The 15,521-nt window shown below is 43.4% G+C and overlaps 1 protein-coding gene across 3 annotated transcripts in view; it reads left to right on the forward strand.

The window, feature by feature from the left end:
- Positions 1–3,973: 3,973 nt before the first annotated feature.
- The window catches only part of Tsc1 (tuberous sclerosis 1 protein hamartin), a 118,280-nt gene continuing 106,732 nt past the window's right edge, over positions 3,974–15,521 (forward strand). For 2 of the 3 annotated variants that reach the window (XM_037413361.2, XM_037413362.2), the window contains exons 1-8: positions 3,974–4,117; positions 4,244–4,359; positions 4,662–4,765; positions 6,850–6,999; positions 8,590–8,737; positions 9,651–9,817; positions 10,316–10,389; positions 14,955–15,139. In XM_037413361.2, coding sequence (XP_037269258.2) covers positions 4,263–4,359; positions 4,662–4,765; positions 6,850–6,999; positions 8,590–8,737; positions 9,651–9,817; positions 10,316–10,389; positions 14,955–15,139 — 925 coding nt within the window. In that variant the 5' untranslated portion in view covers positions 3,974–4,117; positions 4,244–4,262. Of the gene's footprint in view, positions 4,183–4,243; positions 4,360–4,661; positions 4,766–6,849; positions 7,000–8,589; positions 8,738–9,650; positions 9,818–10,315; positions 10,390–14,954; positions 15,140–15,521 lie in introns of all 3 variants that reach the window. The other variant, XM_075880055.1, reaches the window with a different exon arrangement.

Below are 15,521 nucleotides of genomic sequence, written 5' to 3' on the forward strand. Positions count from 1 at the left end.
CATCCCCTGTCCGACTTGTCGCGATTCCAAACGAACTGCGGAAGAAAACCACAGTAAGAAAAAAAAAACGTCGATGTCACGCGAATAGCTACGTGGGTGAATCGAAAACCGAAACCTAAACTTATGAACTTGAATAAGGTGATAAGAAATTATTTAGCGATAACAGATGAATATTGATGCTTATATTTTCCTTCCTGGTGCTATAAGAAAAGCTTGCAGTATATAACGCGCAAGCCACAAATTTGGTGGCACCTCCCCCCTTTGACGCACTCGTTTGTGATAATAATGTTTCAGATGAAACAATATTCACGCACAGAAAAAAAATCACTGGGGCCAGAATGGAAAGCTGCGTGGTCCACTATGTCAAGTTGCGATTGCGAATCAAGGCTTCGGAGGCAGCACATTCTATAGCTGATAAGTGTTCTCTGGGCGAACACATCACTTCTTACTTTCTTGAAAACAACGAAATTATTTTTGATTTGATTTTGTGGGGTTTAACGTCCCAAAACCACCATATGGTTATGAGAGACGCCGTAGTGGAGGGCTCCGGAAATTTCGACCACCCGGGGTTCTTTAACGTGCACCCAAATCCGCAAGAACTGTGGGGTCCGTTGACACCACTCATTAAAAATCAACAGTACGTCACGAAACTTGCATATAAAAAAAAGGCTGCCCAGCAATCGAGGCGACAACACGGACGACCAGCCTCCTCCACCAGTGTGCCAGTGATTGATTCATTCTCATTGTTTACGATCACTTTCAGCCATGTCGGCAGACAGACTACAGGAGGTACGGGAGAGCCACAGCTGTCTAAATACGAAAATTGTAGGCGGGAAGTGCCAAGTGCTGTTATTGTCAACCCAAGCACGTACCGTCCCACAGATGGTCTAGATCGTGACCACCATGGAATTACTAGCAAATAACTCATTTCACTTCCAATTTTTTCAAGTACTTTTGATAATGCACAAAGGTGCGCCATGCGGCATGTTTAAAAGACGTAGTCGCGCAAATCCTTTAACATAGTCTTTCCAGGAAGTAATCTTTTTTGAGGTCCTTTGACAACTGGCTAAGACTTCTTATCACACTTCGCTGCGCTATGTATCGGCCTTTCGCTACGCCCTCCAGAGCTAAGCTTGTGCCACCCAGATTTGGCGCTCTAGTAAGATTAACTCTATGCTCCACTGTACTCCCCTGTATATAAGAGGTGTGCGCCGTAGCGGTTTCGGCCGGTGGCGGCGTGGGGCGTGGAGGTCGTTCCGAGTTAGCGGCGGCGCACGCCGGCGTATCATCGGCGGTGGTGGTCTGGAAACCCATAACAACAAGCCGAAAAAGCTGTTTTACTGCATGTTCACTGCTTATATAGTTAGCTGAAATTTAGGGCTTATAAGGGATGAGAAAACAGCATGGATATGTATTGAAAGTCTGAGAACTGGCAAATGTTTCGTAAGTGTCTTGTTTTGCAACGTACGTACACACATTGAAAAAAAAAATTATAATGGGGGAGATGGCACTCATCTCAAGTCGGTAGTGTATGAATGATTCTTGTAGTTTGATGCATCGTGGCCCTGATATGAAGATGAGGCGCACCGCAGCGAAAGTTTCGACCACCCGGGATTCTTTGGCGTGCACTGGCATTGCCTGACCACACGTACGTAGCCGATGCTGCGCGCCAGCGCATCACTTTCTTGACGCGGCGCCGCACCCTCTCCCAATGGAGAGAAAGAACACGCAGCATCACGTAGCCCCGCTCCCTCTCTCTATGAGGGCATAGCGTACAGGAGGAGGAGGAGGAATTATAAGAAACCAGCAGGTTTAGGTGGTCGGGCCTAAGCCTCCCATGAGGGGACGTCAAGGGCTTGCCTCCACGCTGCCTCACGGGCGTGCTGGGTCGCCCAGGTTTGGTCGTAAAGAGCGGGGCTCCGCAGAGCCTCATGGAGCTTCGAAGAAAGGGTCGTGGTGTTAGTGTGTCTGTACTGTACGCTTCAATAACGTACAAAAATACATCTCTTTTTTTTTGTCTATCTTTTACCGTGGTTGCGCGTGTTCCACATATTCATGGTGGTGAGCTGTTGGCACATAGTTGGAAAGAATGACGAAACGAGCCTTGATAATGCGTACACAGGAGGAGAAATTTAAAGTTCAGGAACACACAAGCTGGGACGAGCAACATGAAACAACGCAGCTCGAAAGTAAAACCAAGAGGTATGCTTACATGCGCTAGCTGTATACATATGTACAAATGAAAGCGATGCTAATGAGAAAATCCAATAATAATCACGAAAACGTCCATGTGCTGTGAATACCGTACAGATAAAAATGCAGCGCAAGATACACTCTGATTACATTTGTAACGCGGCCATGTCTACAGTGGTCGGGTCGAGGCTTATGACAGGCTAACTGCGTGAACACCACACCTGATTTCAATGAGTGAGTGTGTATTGGAAAGGAAGAAATAAGATTTAACGTGAATTTTTTAAGCCTTCAAAGTAAAAACAAAATACCAAAGTTTGCATGTGTAAGTGATTCGTGATCACTTTTCCTACATATTGATAAATAATTCGTGTTGCTAGATAGCGGGTGCACGTGTCATTGATCATGGAAATGTGCTGTTCGTGCTACTAGACACGCTCCTTGGCTTTGAGTGTGCATGAGCGTCCGCATAATTTTGTCTTCTTGTTCTTGGGGGGTGCAAACTGGTGTTGCACCTCAGCTGGGTGAGGGGATAGAGGGGGAACGTATGCTGGTGTGGCTTGAAAGAGGCGAGTGCCCCAATTCCCCCCCCCCCCCCCCTGCTAACTCCCGTGTGTGCAACTGTTACTCTGGAGACTCTCCGCAATAAACATTTAGTTCAAGTCTGCTTGTTCTCCATCGCTGGTTTCCTCTTCCGAATATTACGAATCACATACATCCTGCAAGCTACATGCTAGTGATGTCTTGTTCCAAGCACGTGAAAAATTTACAGATTCATATAGTTAGTCACATATTGTCCGAAAAAAAAAAAAAGAAAACACACGAAGGAAAGGCAGATTGTACACGGTTTGATGGCCTACCGTGCGGCACCGCACGGAATGCAGGCCGAAGCGTAGGAAACAAGACGTGGACCGTCCACGCCACGGAGGAACCTTCCTTCGTGGTCCCCGCCAAACACCACCGTTGGCGCTGCCGCTGACCAGATTAGCAACACTACAGTCCGCATTATTAGGAGTACTTAACGCGTTTTTTCTCGTCCTGTTATTCAACTGGCAAGTAGGCAGAATAGAGAAAGGACCGAGTATTTAGTGGTGCCAGAAGGTGCCAAATAAAGGTACTTCCACTGCGTGGAAAAAGTTTAATTGTATTCAAATGGCACGCCGATCGCGCCTAGAGAACACGTCGGCGGCGGCGCACACCCCTTCCCTGCTTCAGCGGGAGTCAACAGCCTCATTAAAACGATGCTTCTACGCCACTTTACTTTTTTCTTTCATGAGTTAAGTATCTTCGCCTGCTACAAGACGCGCCAAAATGCTACGCTTTAGTAGAAAGCGTTTCTACAAAGTGGGTGAACAAACGCAGACAAATGCCACTTGTTTACAAGTTAGTACAAATAATCATCGTGAGAGCGCTGTTACACACTCGAAAGAGACCTAAGCATTTCAGTATATGTCTACGTACAACTCCCTAAATTGCATCTCTGTCTTTAAAAGCTGCGTGCGCAATAGAATCTAGTTTTCTGCAAAAGTTTTCGCATTCTACTTGTACAATCGTGTAGCGTTCAAAAATTATAATATTACGCATTTTTCAAAGTTATTGGAATATTTTTTCAACAACTTTTCTTTAAATAATTCTAAAACCGCAATTGTTGCGCGGAAGAACACACAAAAAACATTTTGATCAACAGGACCACGGTTGTTTATACTGTCGCCGCCACGAGAAGATAAAGAAAAGCAACGCATTGGATTTAACCACTTGGCTCGTTCGCTTGCTGGGGGGGAAAAAATGTTTTGCGGAGTGTATTGTGTGTGTTCGCTATCGCTAGAGTACCGATTGCTCTGCTAGCATGTCCCGGGACACTTTGATCGCATTAGAGGACAGCAACAACTACGACACATGACTGCTTGTTGTCACGATATGTAAAAAGGTTATTTTGACTTTTTCGTTTTCGGAAACGCCGACGACTGGTTGGCACGTCCCGCCTATCGTGTGGTACATACATTGCGGTCCAGCTGTTTTGTTCTGTGACCGTGCTTTTTTTTTTCTCGTGCAGCGTCTACTACAACTAAGTCATGGCTCTTCCATCAGAAATGTTTGCCAGCTTGGAATCGTGCGATGGCCGCTCCGTGGAGGAAATCAAACAACTTGTCAATGAGAGCCTCGCCAATAGTAGGCTACCTTTGATTTATGCTCTCTTATGCGCTATTGTGCCGGTTACCAGTCTTGTCATGTTACAGTGTGACAACGTTAGCACTGCTACTTTGCTTTGATGTGGGCCCGCAGTCATTGCGCTCTAGGTTTTTTTAATTATTTATTTTCCCCAGCTCGCGTGGACGTGAGGAACAAAGTTGTTATTTACTTGTCAAAGGTGGTGACAGTCAATTTTGTTGGACTTGGTCGTTATCGAATTGGTCAGGTTGTTTTCCTGATCACGTATAACGTAGTGAGTAACGTTTTTTCTTCATTCTCAGACAAAGATACTTCAATGCTGTCCACCCTTGTTGATTACTACTTGGCGTCACGATCTCAGCGGTGTTTGGATGTCTTGGTCGCCATCAGGGAAACTAGTGCGAAGGTCTGTTATTCCATGCTTTATTGTAATAGTCTGCAACTTTCACTGTTTCATTATTCATATCACTGAAGTACCCAAGTTGCACTTGTGCCCTCGCAGCATGAAATGTGTTTTAGTTGAGTGCCTCTAAAAAGAGCATTTTTGTTTTTTATCAGGTTCTGAAAAACTGTTCTGAGACCAGTTGCATTGCTAGTGAAAACAAAAATAGCAATACAGCTGGTACGAGCAATAACTGACACATGTTAGTCGTGAAACAAAACATCACTACCTGAGAGGAATTTCATCTGGTTGTTGAATTGAACACGACACCACTGTCAAGCGAGTAATTTCTTTGCCCATCAAGTTAACAGATGTTGGTGCCAGGACTAACTAACCATAAATTTATCTTGTTGCATTCCAGTGTAATTCACTGTGCCCTTAGCAGTCTCTTTATGTGTCTGTTGCTTTAATCAGTAGAACTGCTGTAGATCAGTAGGTGTCCTGACTAATGTTTTCAAGCCAACAACAATCTTTACTTCGCTATAAAGCTTGGTCCTTGAGAGAACTCAAATGGCACTTCTATTTGTAGCATTTGGTTACAGTTATGTGGACAGCCCTGCCGCCGTGGTCTAGGGGCTGAGGTGCTCGGCTGCTGACCCGAAGGTCGCGGGATCGAATCCCAGCTGCGGTGTCTGTATTTTCGATGGAGGCGAAAATGCTGTAGGCCAGTGTGCTCAGATTTGGGTGCACGTTAAAGAACCCAAGGTGTTCAAAATTTCCGGAGCCCTCCACTACGGGGTCTCTCATAATCATTTCATACTTTTTGGACATTAAACCCCACATATCAATCGTCAATCTCCACAGTGGCGTCTCTCATAATCACGTGGTGGTTTTTGGACGTTAAACCCCACATATCAACCAATCAATCAGTTACATGGACAGTAAATATCTCCTTCATTGAATAATACAGCTTGCCTTTCTGGTTTTTTATAAAGCTTGTTTGCTTGATTCCAGTCTCGCATTGCTACTTGCTAGCCTGCTGCTCAGTACTTGCGAATTAAACATATAGTTGCTTACTGTTATATAAGGTGCCGCTACCGACTAAGGCGCTATTTAGTGGCAGGCACTCAACGGCCGCCGCAGAGAGAAAAAAGTAGATGGAATGAACAGTGGTGTCTGCGTTTATGCCGAGATAATTGTTATGCACAATGTAAAAGGGCACGTATAACTGCCCTGGATTTTCTCCCTGCACTCCTAAGTACAGTTCTCAAGAGATTGCAGTATTAAAAGAAGTTTGTCACCTCTGCTGTGATGTCATTTAAAGCAGCCAGTGTGACTGGCACGCTCTACATCTTTAAAAAAATTACTTCATTGTTGGAAAGCTGTATTGTGCTTCCTGCATTCTTGGGCTATTGCCTGCATGATGGTGTATTGACACTTGAAACTGATAGAGGTCTCTTTGAGTGTAAGCGGTGGCCAAAATAGCTGTGCACCAAGTGTGCCATGCCACCAGTGCACTAAAATGACTCGAGATTAGTGCTCTTTGCTTCTCTTTGCATATCTGTCCCTTGAAGTACACATCACTATACTCTGGCATCACTACCGATTGGTCTGTCATTTCATTTGCGGAGCCAAAATGCCTAGCAAGGAGTGACGAACTTGAAATGCTAGTTTTTTATCGAGATTGGCAAGCAATTTTTTCATGCAATCTCTGCAACACATCAATGTTCATGCTGCCATATATTGAACAAGTTTTACCATGGTTTGAGGTACAACTGTCATATTTGCTAGTTGTGAGAGGCCAAGCCCACGCATGTCGTGTCTGACCTCTTGTGCATTCGGCCTCATTTTTTTTGGCCTCTCAAAAATGGCACTGGCTTTTCTTGTGGCAGATTTTCAACTACCTTATGCTGAGTATCGTCAGGATTATTTTGGTCTGTAATCAACTTGTGCTGTCTACTTGACGCATCATTTTGTTCCTGTTAAGCAGGCAGTTAACATTCTTTAAATGAGACTTTTACCACTTTGTCTACAGTACTTATTTGGCTTATGTGTTGCTGTTATGCTTATGGAAGATATGATCTCGTATCCACCCCTGTTCTTTTCAGGACCTTTTTGACAAGCTTCATGACTGTCTTAAAGGGAGGACAAGGCAATGCACGCTTACACTAATCGCCAACATTGTGCACAAGCAGCCACCTTGGCTTCATCACATCACAAGTCACAAGATTCTAAGTCACATCCTCATGGTCATAAAGGCGAGTGCAGTGTCACAATGCACTTATGTATGCCCAAGCGGCAGTATGTATTCTGGTATAGGCCATTTTAAGTGGTATTGCAAGGTCAATCTTTATCTTACTATTTATTCTAAGTTGCTAAATATTCTTAGTAATACATCGCAACAACCACATAGCGCTTGACATGGAAAAGGCGGCACTTTCTAAAGTCATTCCGTGGTAGTAAAAATTTTTTGCAGCATTGCTTTTCTTGAATGTGCTGTAAAACCTCGTTGATTTCCAAGTCACTGGGATCGTAAGAAGTCTCTGAATTAAGTGGGTTTTCGAAATTGAAACATCCAAAAAGTCTGAGGCAAAGAACTTGCATCCCACTTTGCAAGTAATTATGAGCACTGGTGCTGGCTAGTTGGCAGCTCTGAGGATTATGTTTTTCAGCAATACTTGGTTGGTGTTAATTATGGTGCAAATGCAAAGGAACTACGGGCCTCTCTGCTGCAACATTAAAAAAAATGCTGTTGTGATTAACTAAAATGCGCGTCTGCATAAAACAAAATGTATTTCAGCGCAACGCAATAGTGACACATGGCCAGCATGTCACCTGTACCTCGCTGCGGCAGGACGTCATGATGTGACCATTTGTCCATTTTTTCTGGTAAAATAAATAATTTAATAATGGCCTCTGTGACGAAATTCGCGATATTTTCTGGCTGGAAAACATGATCATCAAAGCTTTCGAACTTTATTTTCGAAGGAGGTGTTACAGGCAAGAACTCTGCCAGCAGTGTAAGTGGGCTAACTGCTGGAGCAACCACCAATAGGAGGTTCGCATACATAGCAAATTCTGCTTTTATTAAATTTGTTTACAATTTGTTTACAATCGCAGAAAGAATGGGTAAATCATCACGTGCTGACGTAACGAGAAACATGCGATTGGCTGCCCACACGTCACTGCTGTGGTGCACTAAAGCACTTCTTGTTTTTCGCAAGTGCACATTTCAGCTGGTCATGACACCGTTTTTTAATATATATATATATATATATATATATATATATATATATATATATATTATTTGTTTTTTTGTGCTGGAAGTAGCAAGGCTGGGGTGTTTCAGCTATCATTATTTAGTATCGCTATGTTGCATTGCCTTGTGGCTCTTTAGGGCCGTCATTTCCACGAATTAGTGGCATAATTGGGATCAGGAATCTGCACACTGCATCCAAAGTTTTTGCAGTGAGTGGACTGGTGCTGACCACAGCTTCAAATTATTTGCTAAAACTTGCATTGCAAAATTTGGGACTGTACAAATACTTCAAATTAAGTTGGATTTCTAAATAACCAAGTTTCAATTATTGAGGTTTCACTGTATGTACTGTTTGAGGTGCTTGGTGTCTTTATCAAACTTTGAGAAATTTTCACCGTGTCTTGGTAGTTCCACAGATGTGGTTTGCAGTCAGTAAGAAAAAAGATGGCATGATAATTTCTAAGCATGTAGTTTTCCTTACTGCACTCCCAAGTTGTTCAAGATAGACAATTCACAAACTTATTTGTGCTTTTTCAATACATGGGCTGGAGGTTTTTTTTTTTTCACTTTTTTTGTTTGTATTTTTCAGAGTGCTCCCGAGCCGGTGCACATTATGCAGGCCAGCATGATCGTTTTTAGTCTCATGCCAATGCTGCCTGTGCAGTTTGGAACCTCTGCTCTTGCAGATGCTTTTGAGGCTTTCTCAGCCCTGGCTGCACAGTGTACAAGAAGACCTAGTAAGCTCATTCTTATTATTTATTTCAGATTTTCTACCAGATGCTATAGTTTACATTTGTGCATAAAAGATAATATTTATTTATGTATTAAGCCAGCATGTTAATATTAATCCGAACTTGCTTGCTTTATTTAAAGTAGGGGCAACCACCCTTTTGAGGTGAAGGACCAAGTTGCATTTTGGCAAATCTAAGGGGGAGGGGGGCTTTGCAGGCAAATCCTTTTTAATAGTGTTCTGCAAAACTGAACTAGAAATCATGTTTATTTGCAAAATGCATGTCACATTGTTGCAATAAAATAGGTTACAAGTAAAAATCCCACCACTTTAGGTCAACATTGCCAGGTTGGCCTTCAAATATTATATGTGGGGTTTAACATCCCAAAACCACTATATTGCCGTGACAGGATGGCCACGTTCAAGTAGCTCGCCATGACCATTGTGGCACGAGCACCAGGCGAGACCCGGCTGGCATGTGCCATGCGGTCGTGCGCTCTGGCTACGAAGAAGAAAACAGTTAGATCTGTGGAATTCGACGAACTCGAACTTCGACGACCATAGTCATTAGAATTGTGAGCACAAGTTTGCCCTAATAAATACACTGTCTTCTTCTTCGTAGCCAGAGTGCGTGGCGCATGCCAGCCGGGTCTGGCTTGGTGCTCGTGCCACGATGGTCGCGGCAGGCTACTTGAACGTGGCCAACCTGTTGCGGCATTGTGATTATGAGCGACGCTGACCTTCAGATAGGAAGTGATAGGAAGTGATTAGGGCTGTTAGAGATCGTGCCGGTAACCACATAATGCTTCCCCACAGGCTGCAGGTTGCCAATTCCTGCTCTAAAGCCGTCGCTCTGCTGCACGCACTGATTTTGTTTAGTTGTGCTCACAAACAGTTTAAACTAAGTTCTGTGCTTCCAGGTCACATACATGAAAGCCACCTGAAGTACTTGAAGCTGAGTCTGCAGTTTCTATTCCAATACCTGTATGGCATGTACCCATGCAATTTTCTTGCCTACCTGCGTGGGTTCTACGGAAGCCAGGACCACAGTCGTGAGAGGCTTACTGTTTACACCATGACAATCCGGGTAAGCTTCCTGGATCACCTGAACATCATGCTGTGTAATTGCCAGGGCTTTGTTAGGAATGATAATTAATTAGTAATTCAAACAGTCTCTGTGTTTGTGAGCAATTGTGCCAAAGCATGTTCGGCCTATCGGGGTTGGTATGAACGACCTCTCTGGTTTTATATCCTTCGGTTTCTCCAAGACCAGTATTGGTATTGGTTAAAAAAGTAAAGGTGTCGGTGTATTCCGATCATGTATACATTCAGTGAATACCAAACATGGTAGCTTTGGAATTGTACAACTGCCTTTCCCAGTGGTGAGAGGCCGAGGTCGCATGTGTCTGACCTGTCCTCTGTTCGGCTTGGTTTTTCTTGGCCTCTCGACACTGGCTCAGTTGCACATTGTTGCCGATCCTCATGTGTTATGCCCTGAACGTTGTACTATTGACATTGGGGGTTTCAGTTACATTTTTTACAAATTTTGAGCTGACCCAGCAACTTTGTTCATGCTTCATTTCAGCCACTGCTACAAAGAACTCGTGTTCATCCCCTGCTAGTCACTGCTTCTAAAGATGCTGAGCTCTGTTCAGAGAGGTTTGTACCAAATTTATCCTATTACCCCTTGTTTGCATGTGCTCTTTTGTGAAGTGATGAAGAGCTCTTCACTGGGATGCTTGTGCTGTGTTGCTATGTCTAAGTAATGTGAAACTACGCAGAAATATGTTAGCCCTTCTAAGTACATAATGGTTAGTGAAGGGAGGGGTGCTGGGGGCAAGTAACTGGTATTTTCCGTGAAAGGTCTCGTAAGGGTGACCTTATCACATCTCAGTGTCTGAAAACAAATTTTGCTAACTTCATGCAGGAAATGTTTAAATGTTAGAAAGTAAACCATTGTGTTTGACTTGCAAATCAGTAAGAGGTATCGGGGAAAGAGCAGCCTCCTTTTCCCCTTGCTTCTGAGTTGATTAAAAAAAAAAAAATCAAGCCAGCGCCCCCCTGTACTTTTCTTTCGCACAAAGGGGTAAGCTGGGGCTAAAAGCTGGAATGTCTGACAAAGGCCTCGTCTCCCTTGTCCAGCGAGACATCAATAAACGCAAGCACATAATTTTTAAGTTAGCTGCATTTGCCAGCATTATTTGATAATAGTTGATGCTGTGATAATGCTGGATAGCTCAGTTAGCAAGTTCACATGGTTGTATATTGATTTTGCCATAAATGTTAGGTCGACACAACATAGGTGAAGTGCGCAACTGAATGTTCTGTCAACATTGCCTATATTTGTAGAACAAGTTATTTGAGCCAAAAAACAAAGTTTTTTTGCCCACTTTTCGTTAAGTTGATCGAGTATTCTTGCAGCGTTGACATTTGGCTGAATGGTTGAGAATTTTCAAGTGGTTAATAGTCATCCTCGTGTGTGGCTCCTTTTAGTTTTCAGCGCTAAATGGGACTTGTTCTCTCATCTAATTTTATGTTTTTGCATATTTCACTTCTGTGAGTTATACCCTGTGAAATGTCGGGTGTAGCTTATGCCAGTATCACGTTCTCACTTTTGATTATGTATAATGCAGATTGAGACGATCGCATTTGTGCATCGGGACTGAAAGTCTTAATATTGATTTTGCTGAGGTCTGCCCCTTGTGACTTAGTGTTCTAGAAAATGCTAGAAACAAGGGAGGGAAGCTTGCATAAATAAAAACATTTTTCGTTTGCTGAGAGCGACATAAGTGTGATTTTAGGACAAATTCTATGGAATTTTTACAGACAATATTGTCGGCACTTTTCTTGCAGCATGCACGTTTTATGCCCGCAACCTAATGAAAAAGAGCTTGCAAATTCTTATCTACATAAAGGGCCCATAAACACTCTCCGATATTTTCCCAAACATTTCAAGTAAACAAGCGCATCGCGTGCAGAATGCCATCGCGATCAACGATGTCACACGCTGTAGCGCTACCGGGCTATGCCACAATTTCGAAAAAAAAATAGCTTCTCCTTTCCGGTCCCCGCCATTCCCGCCACTGACATGTGTGATATCACCAGTGAAACTCAATGACGTTACCACTTTCGATGCTTGCGATTGGCCGAATGTCAACTGGCGACTTCCAGTCACTCTGCAAACACGCAGGCACCTTGCTTCGCACGCACCTTGCTGTTCTCGGTCATGTTGCCGTTTGCGAATCGACATCTGCGGCTCGTAACGCAACAAAGGGTCCATACCGGCATGATTCGTAGGGGCATGAGACGGCACGACAGCAACAGCGGTTTGTCAATGATCAGTGCACCCGCATGACACGCACAACACAGTTGACGGCGAGCTGGGTTGTCGGAGTGGCGGCAACCGGAAGTAGGCGCTGTCTCCAGCAGCGTGTCAGCGGTGACGTATGCCATGTGAGATGAGGAGGAGCACTCACCTGACTCAGCGAGGAGGGCCCAAGCGGTTCTGGAAGAGGGTAGTGCAGGAAAGAGGGAAAGAAGGGATAATAGCGTTTCAAACATCAGACGCGTGTAACTCCGCTATTACGGCACAGTTTCGAAAATTTCTCACGGCTACGTGTTTGTTGTTAACTCGAGCGCAACTTCCCCACCTCAACTAAATTTCGACTGCTGGGTGGTTTGGGGGCTCTTCAAAGGGTGCCTTGTACCCAAATTTCACTCTTCAAATTATACATTGCAACGCGTTTCTTGTATCGTCCCAAGATGAATGCTGCGCTTTCTGATGCCCCTTTCGACTGCTTTGGTGTTGCACAAGTTAGCAGACAACTCTGTCCTGGCAAATGAGATGTCAGAATGAGTCAGAAGTGATGAGTCTCCTGAAGATTATACGTTTTGCCATACAGGAATGAATCGATCTGCCCTGATTAAGAAATGCAAAGTACAGGTTAAGGATGAAGGTTGTGCTTCATGTAGACAGTATGGCAGCATCGCCTGGGTCAGCTGCACAGCAGTTAAAATTGTGATGCACAAATTTACCTATTTTTCTCAGCTTTAACAAGTATTAAACACAGTGGAAGGTATAAATTGTTCACCCCGAGTTCATGGAAAGTGTGTGCAGTATGTTCTTTATTTGGGGGGAGGGGGATCAATCAAAAAGCCCAGCACATGATCAGAATGGCACTTCACTTTCGGCAACAGAAATTGTTGATGCACAATGCTGCAGTCAACGCGGGAACTTGCTTCAAAAACGAATTAAAATATGAAACACTTTGCTTTTGCCCTTTTCAATGCTACCACAGCGGAAGCATGGTAATGCATCTGGGTCAACTGGTAATGGTTAACTGAAACAGCATGAAAAAGGCTTGCTTTGTTTCTCTTTTTTTGTCCTATGTCATCCTGTTTTTGTCTCCAGAGAAGGAGACACGAATGGCGCTTGTTTGTGTCTTCTTCTTTGGTTTTTCATCCTTTTTTTTTTGTGTGCTGTTCCGCAAAGGTGTCGCAGCAGTCATCAGAGCCCGTAGCAAGGATGATTGCCGACTCAAGACAATAGGCATGCTTTGAGGAGCAGGGCCTTTTAATGATCACCTAGGCTAATAATGAATGCACTGCCTAGTATGCACTACTGGCCTAGTAGAACATTTCACATCATTGTGTAGAGCTTTGTAACACATCCCTGCTGGCAAAGTAACAACAGTAGAACTGTTGGGCTACAGGCCAACCAGTGAAGGCAGTGCTTTGTCCACCTCACCACTGTTCAACTGAATTACAGAAAGATTTACGATATATATATATATATATATATATATATATATATATATATATATATTTAGCACCAACAAACTCTACCCTCAATCCTGATGAAGGGCAGACTCTGCCTAAAACGTCGAAATAAACCACGTTGTTACTTCTCACGGAGAATCTACTTGACTCATCCGAGTTTTCAAACATGTCCAGAAAATTGGCAGGCTTGTCATCCTTGTCATTTGGCATATCCCATGCGATGTTATGGTTTTTGCACAGCAGCCTGCCATCCCCCTATTTCGCTTTTATTTCGTGTAACCCGTCTTTAGCAATCAACGATTTTAACAATGAAATTTTTATTGCACCAGAGTATTGTTATGAGTGCATTGAACTGTGTGTGCATGCGCATGTGTGTGTATTCTCATGGTCTAGAAGCATATTGTTTAAAGCTTCAGCTACTGGTGTCAATAAAACTGCTCACGGGTTTCAAAGTGGGCTGCAATTTTTAGGTCTATTGATTTTTTGTTCTGGGCATGCCACATGGAAAGTAGAGCAAAGGAGTCTCATTTCAGTGAGATCTCGTGTTGTTATTTTCTCCATGAACTTGATGTGTTGAGGGACTGCTTTATTTTGCATAGCCTGTGTGTTGTAAAGGATCACTAGTGTTATGTTTCATATTTTCTTTACCTCTACACATTCGGCAAACTATAAAAAATTACTTGTTTGTGTGTAGGATGTGGCCAATAATAAATATTTACCATGGTGCACAAATAATTTGCCATGAAAAGGCTGCCTAACGAGCATCTCCTATAAAAAGGACGTTATGGTAGATTGGTTCCTGTGCTGGGTCAATAACACTCGGGGCACTTCACCTCATTAGCATTCAGAGTTGTAAAGCATTCTTAGTTTGAAGTTATATGTTAGCTGCTATGGGCTGCTGAATACTAATAAGGTGTTTCGGGAAAATGTGGTTGATCCTTTACACTCGCAAGCAAATGACTAATCACGCCAAAAAACAAAAACCTTGCTTTTGTAGATGCCAACTTAAATTATGCAGCATGTTTGACAACTGCACATTTGACCAATGCATGGTTGTGACGTTATCCCCAATTGCAAAGGTTTGGTAGATTTAAATTTTCACGGATGTTATTTCTTTCAAACTTCTTCTCGCAACTTGCGATGTAAGAGAAGAAAATAATGTAAGGGTTGCCCTATTGTAGCATTTCATTTACATTTGTGGCAATATAGCCAAGTCTGGATGCAAGAAGTGTCATCTTGGGTTGCTGAGTTCTTTCGCAGTAGATGTGAAAGTCTGGACACTTCCGGTGTAAGAAGGCCTCAACATTGTACATTTTTGCAGCGTTAAGTTTTCACTACAGAGTAGGGAAACTGCAAATGTTATCTAGTATGCCTGAAGAGCACTTCTAGACTGAAAATATCTGCTCAACTGTTTGGGGAATAATGGTACTTTGCATTTTCTGTAGATGGAAAAAAAAGCAGCCATATGACATTTTGGTGGAATGTGGGCAGCACACACTGGACCCAAAGGAACACATAAGCGAAATTGACGAAGCTTCTTCACCGCCTCCTGGGACCCTAGGTGGAAGCAATGCGGTGGCGGCGCCTATGCCTCTGCTGCAGCCGCCTTCGAAGGGAATGTTAGCCAAAGGTATGGAGAGGAAGCTGATTTTCATTGTATTGAGCCATGCCTTGACATTTTTAATTAGCCTTTGCTCAGGTATATAAGTGCACATATGGCACTCCTACCAAAGTTGGTGCTACTTCTATTATTCCATCTATTTTCATCCTTCATACCATTTTACAGTATTGTGTGTACCTCCATTATGTGCCTGGTTGGGTAGGTTCCAGCGCTTTTATGGCATGAGGCCTGAATTTTTTGATTTCAAGATAAGTTTTGGAGTGGGCTATTCCTGGTGTAATCAAGGTGCACGCTAAATGTGTACTAGTTATGCTCTAGGTGTGTTGATTAGAATGCCTGACATGTCACTTAAGTTGGGGAGTTTCGTGATATCAGTGGCACACAGAAGGAT

The sequence above is a fragment of the Rhipicephalus microplus genome, chromosome X (genome assembly GCF_043290135.1).
Source record: "Rhipicephalus microplus isolate Deutch F79 chromosome X, USDA_Rmic, whole genome shotgun sequence".
In the NCBI taxonomy this organism is placed as follows: domain Eukaryota; kingdom Metazoa; phylum Arthropoda; class Arachnida; order Ixodida; family Ixodidae; genus Rhipicephalus; species Rhipicephalus microplus.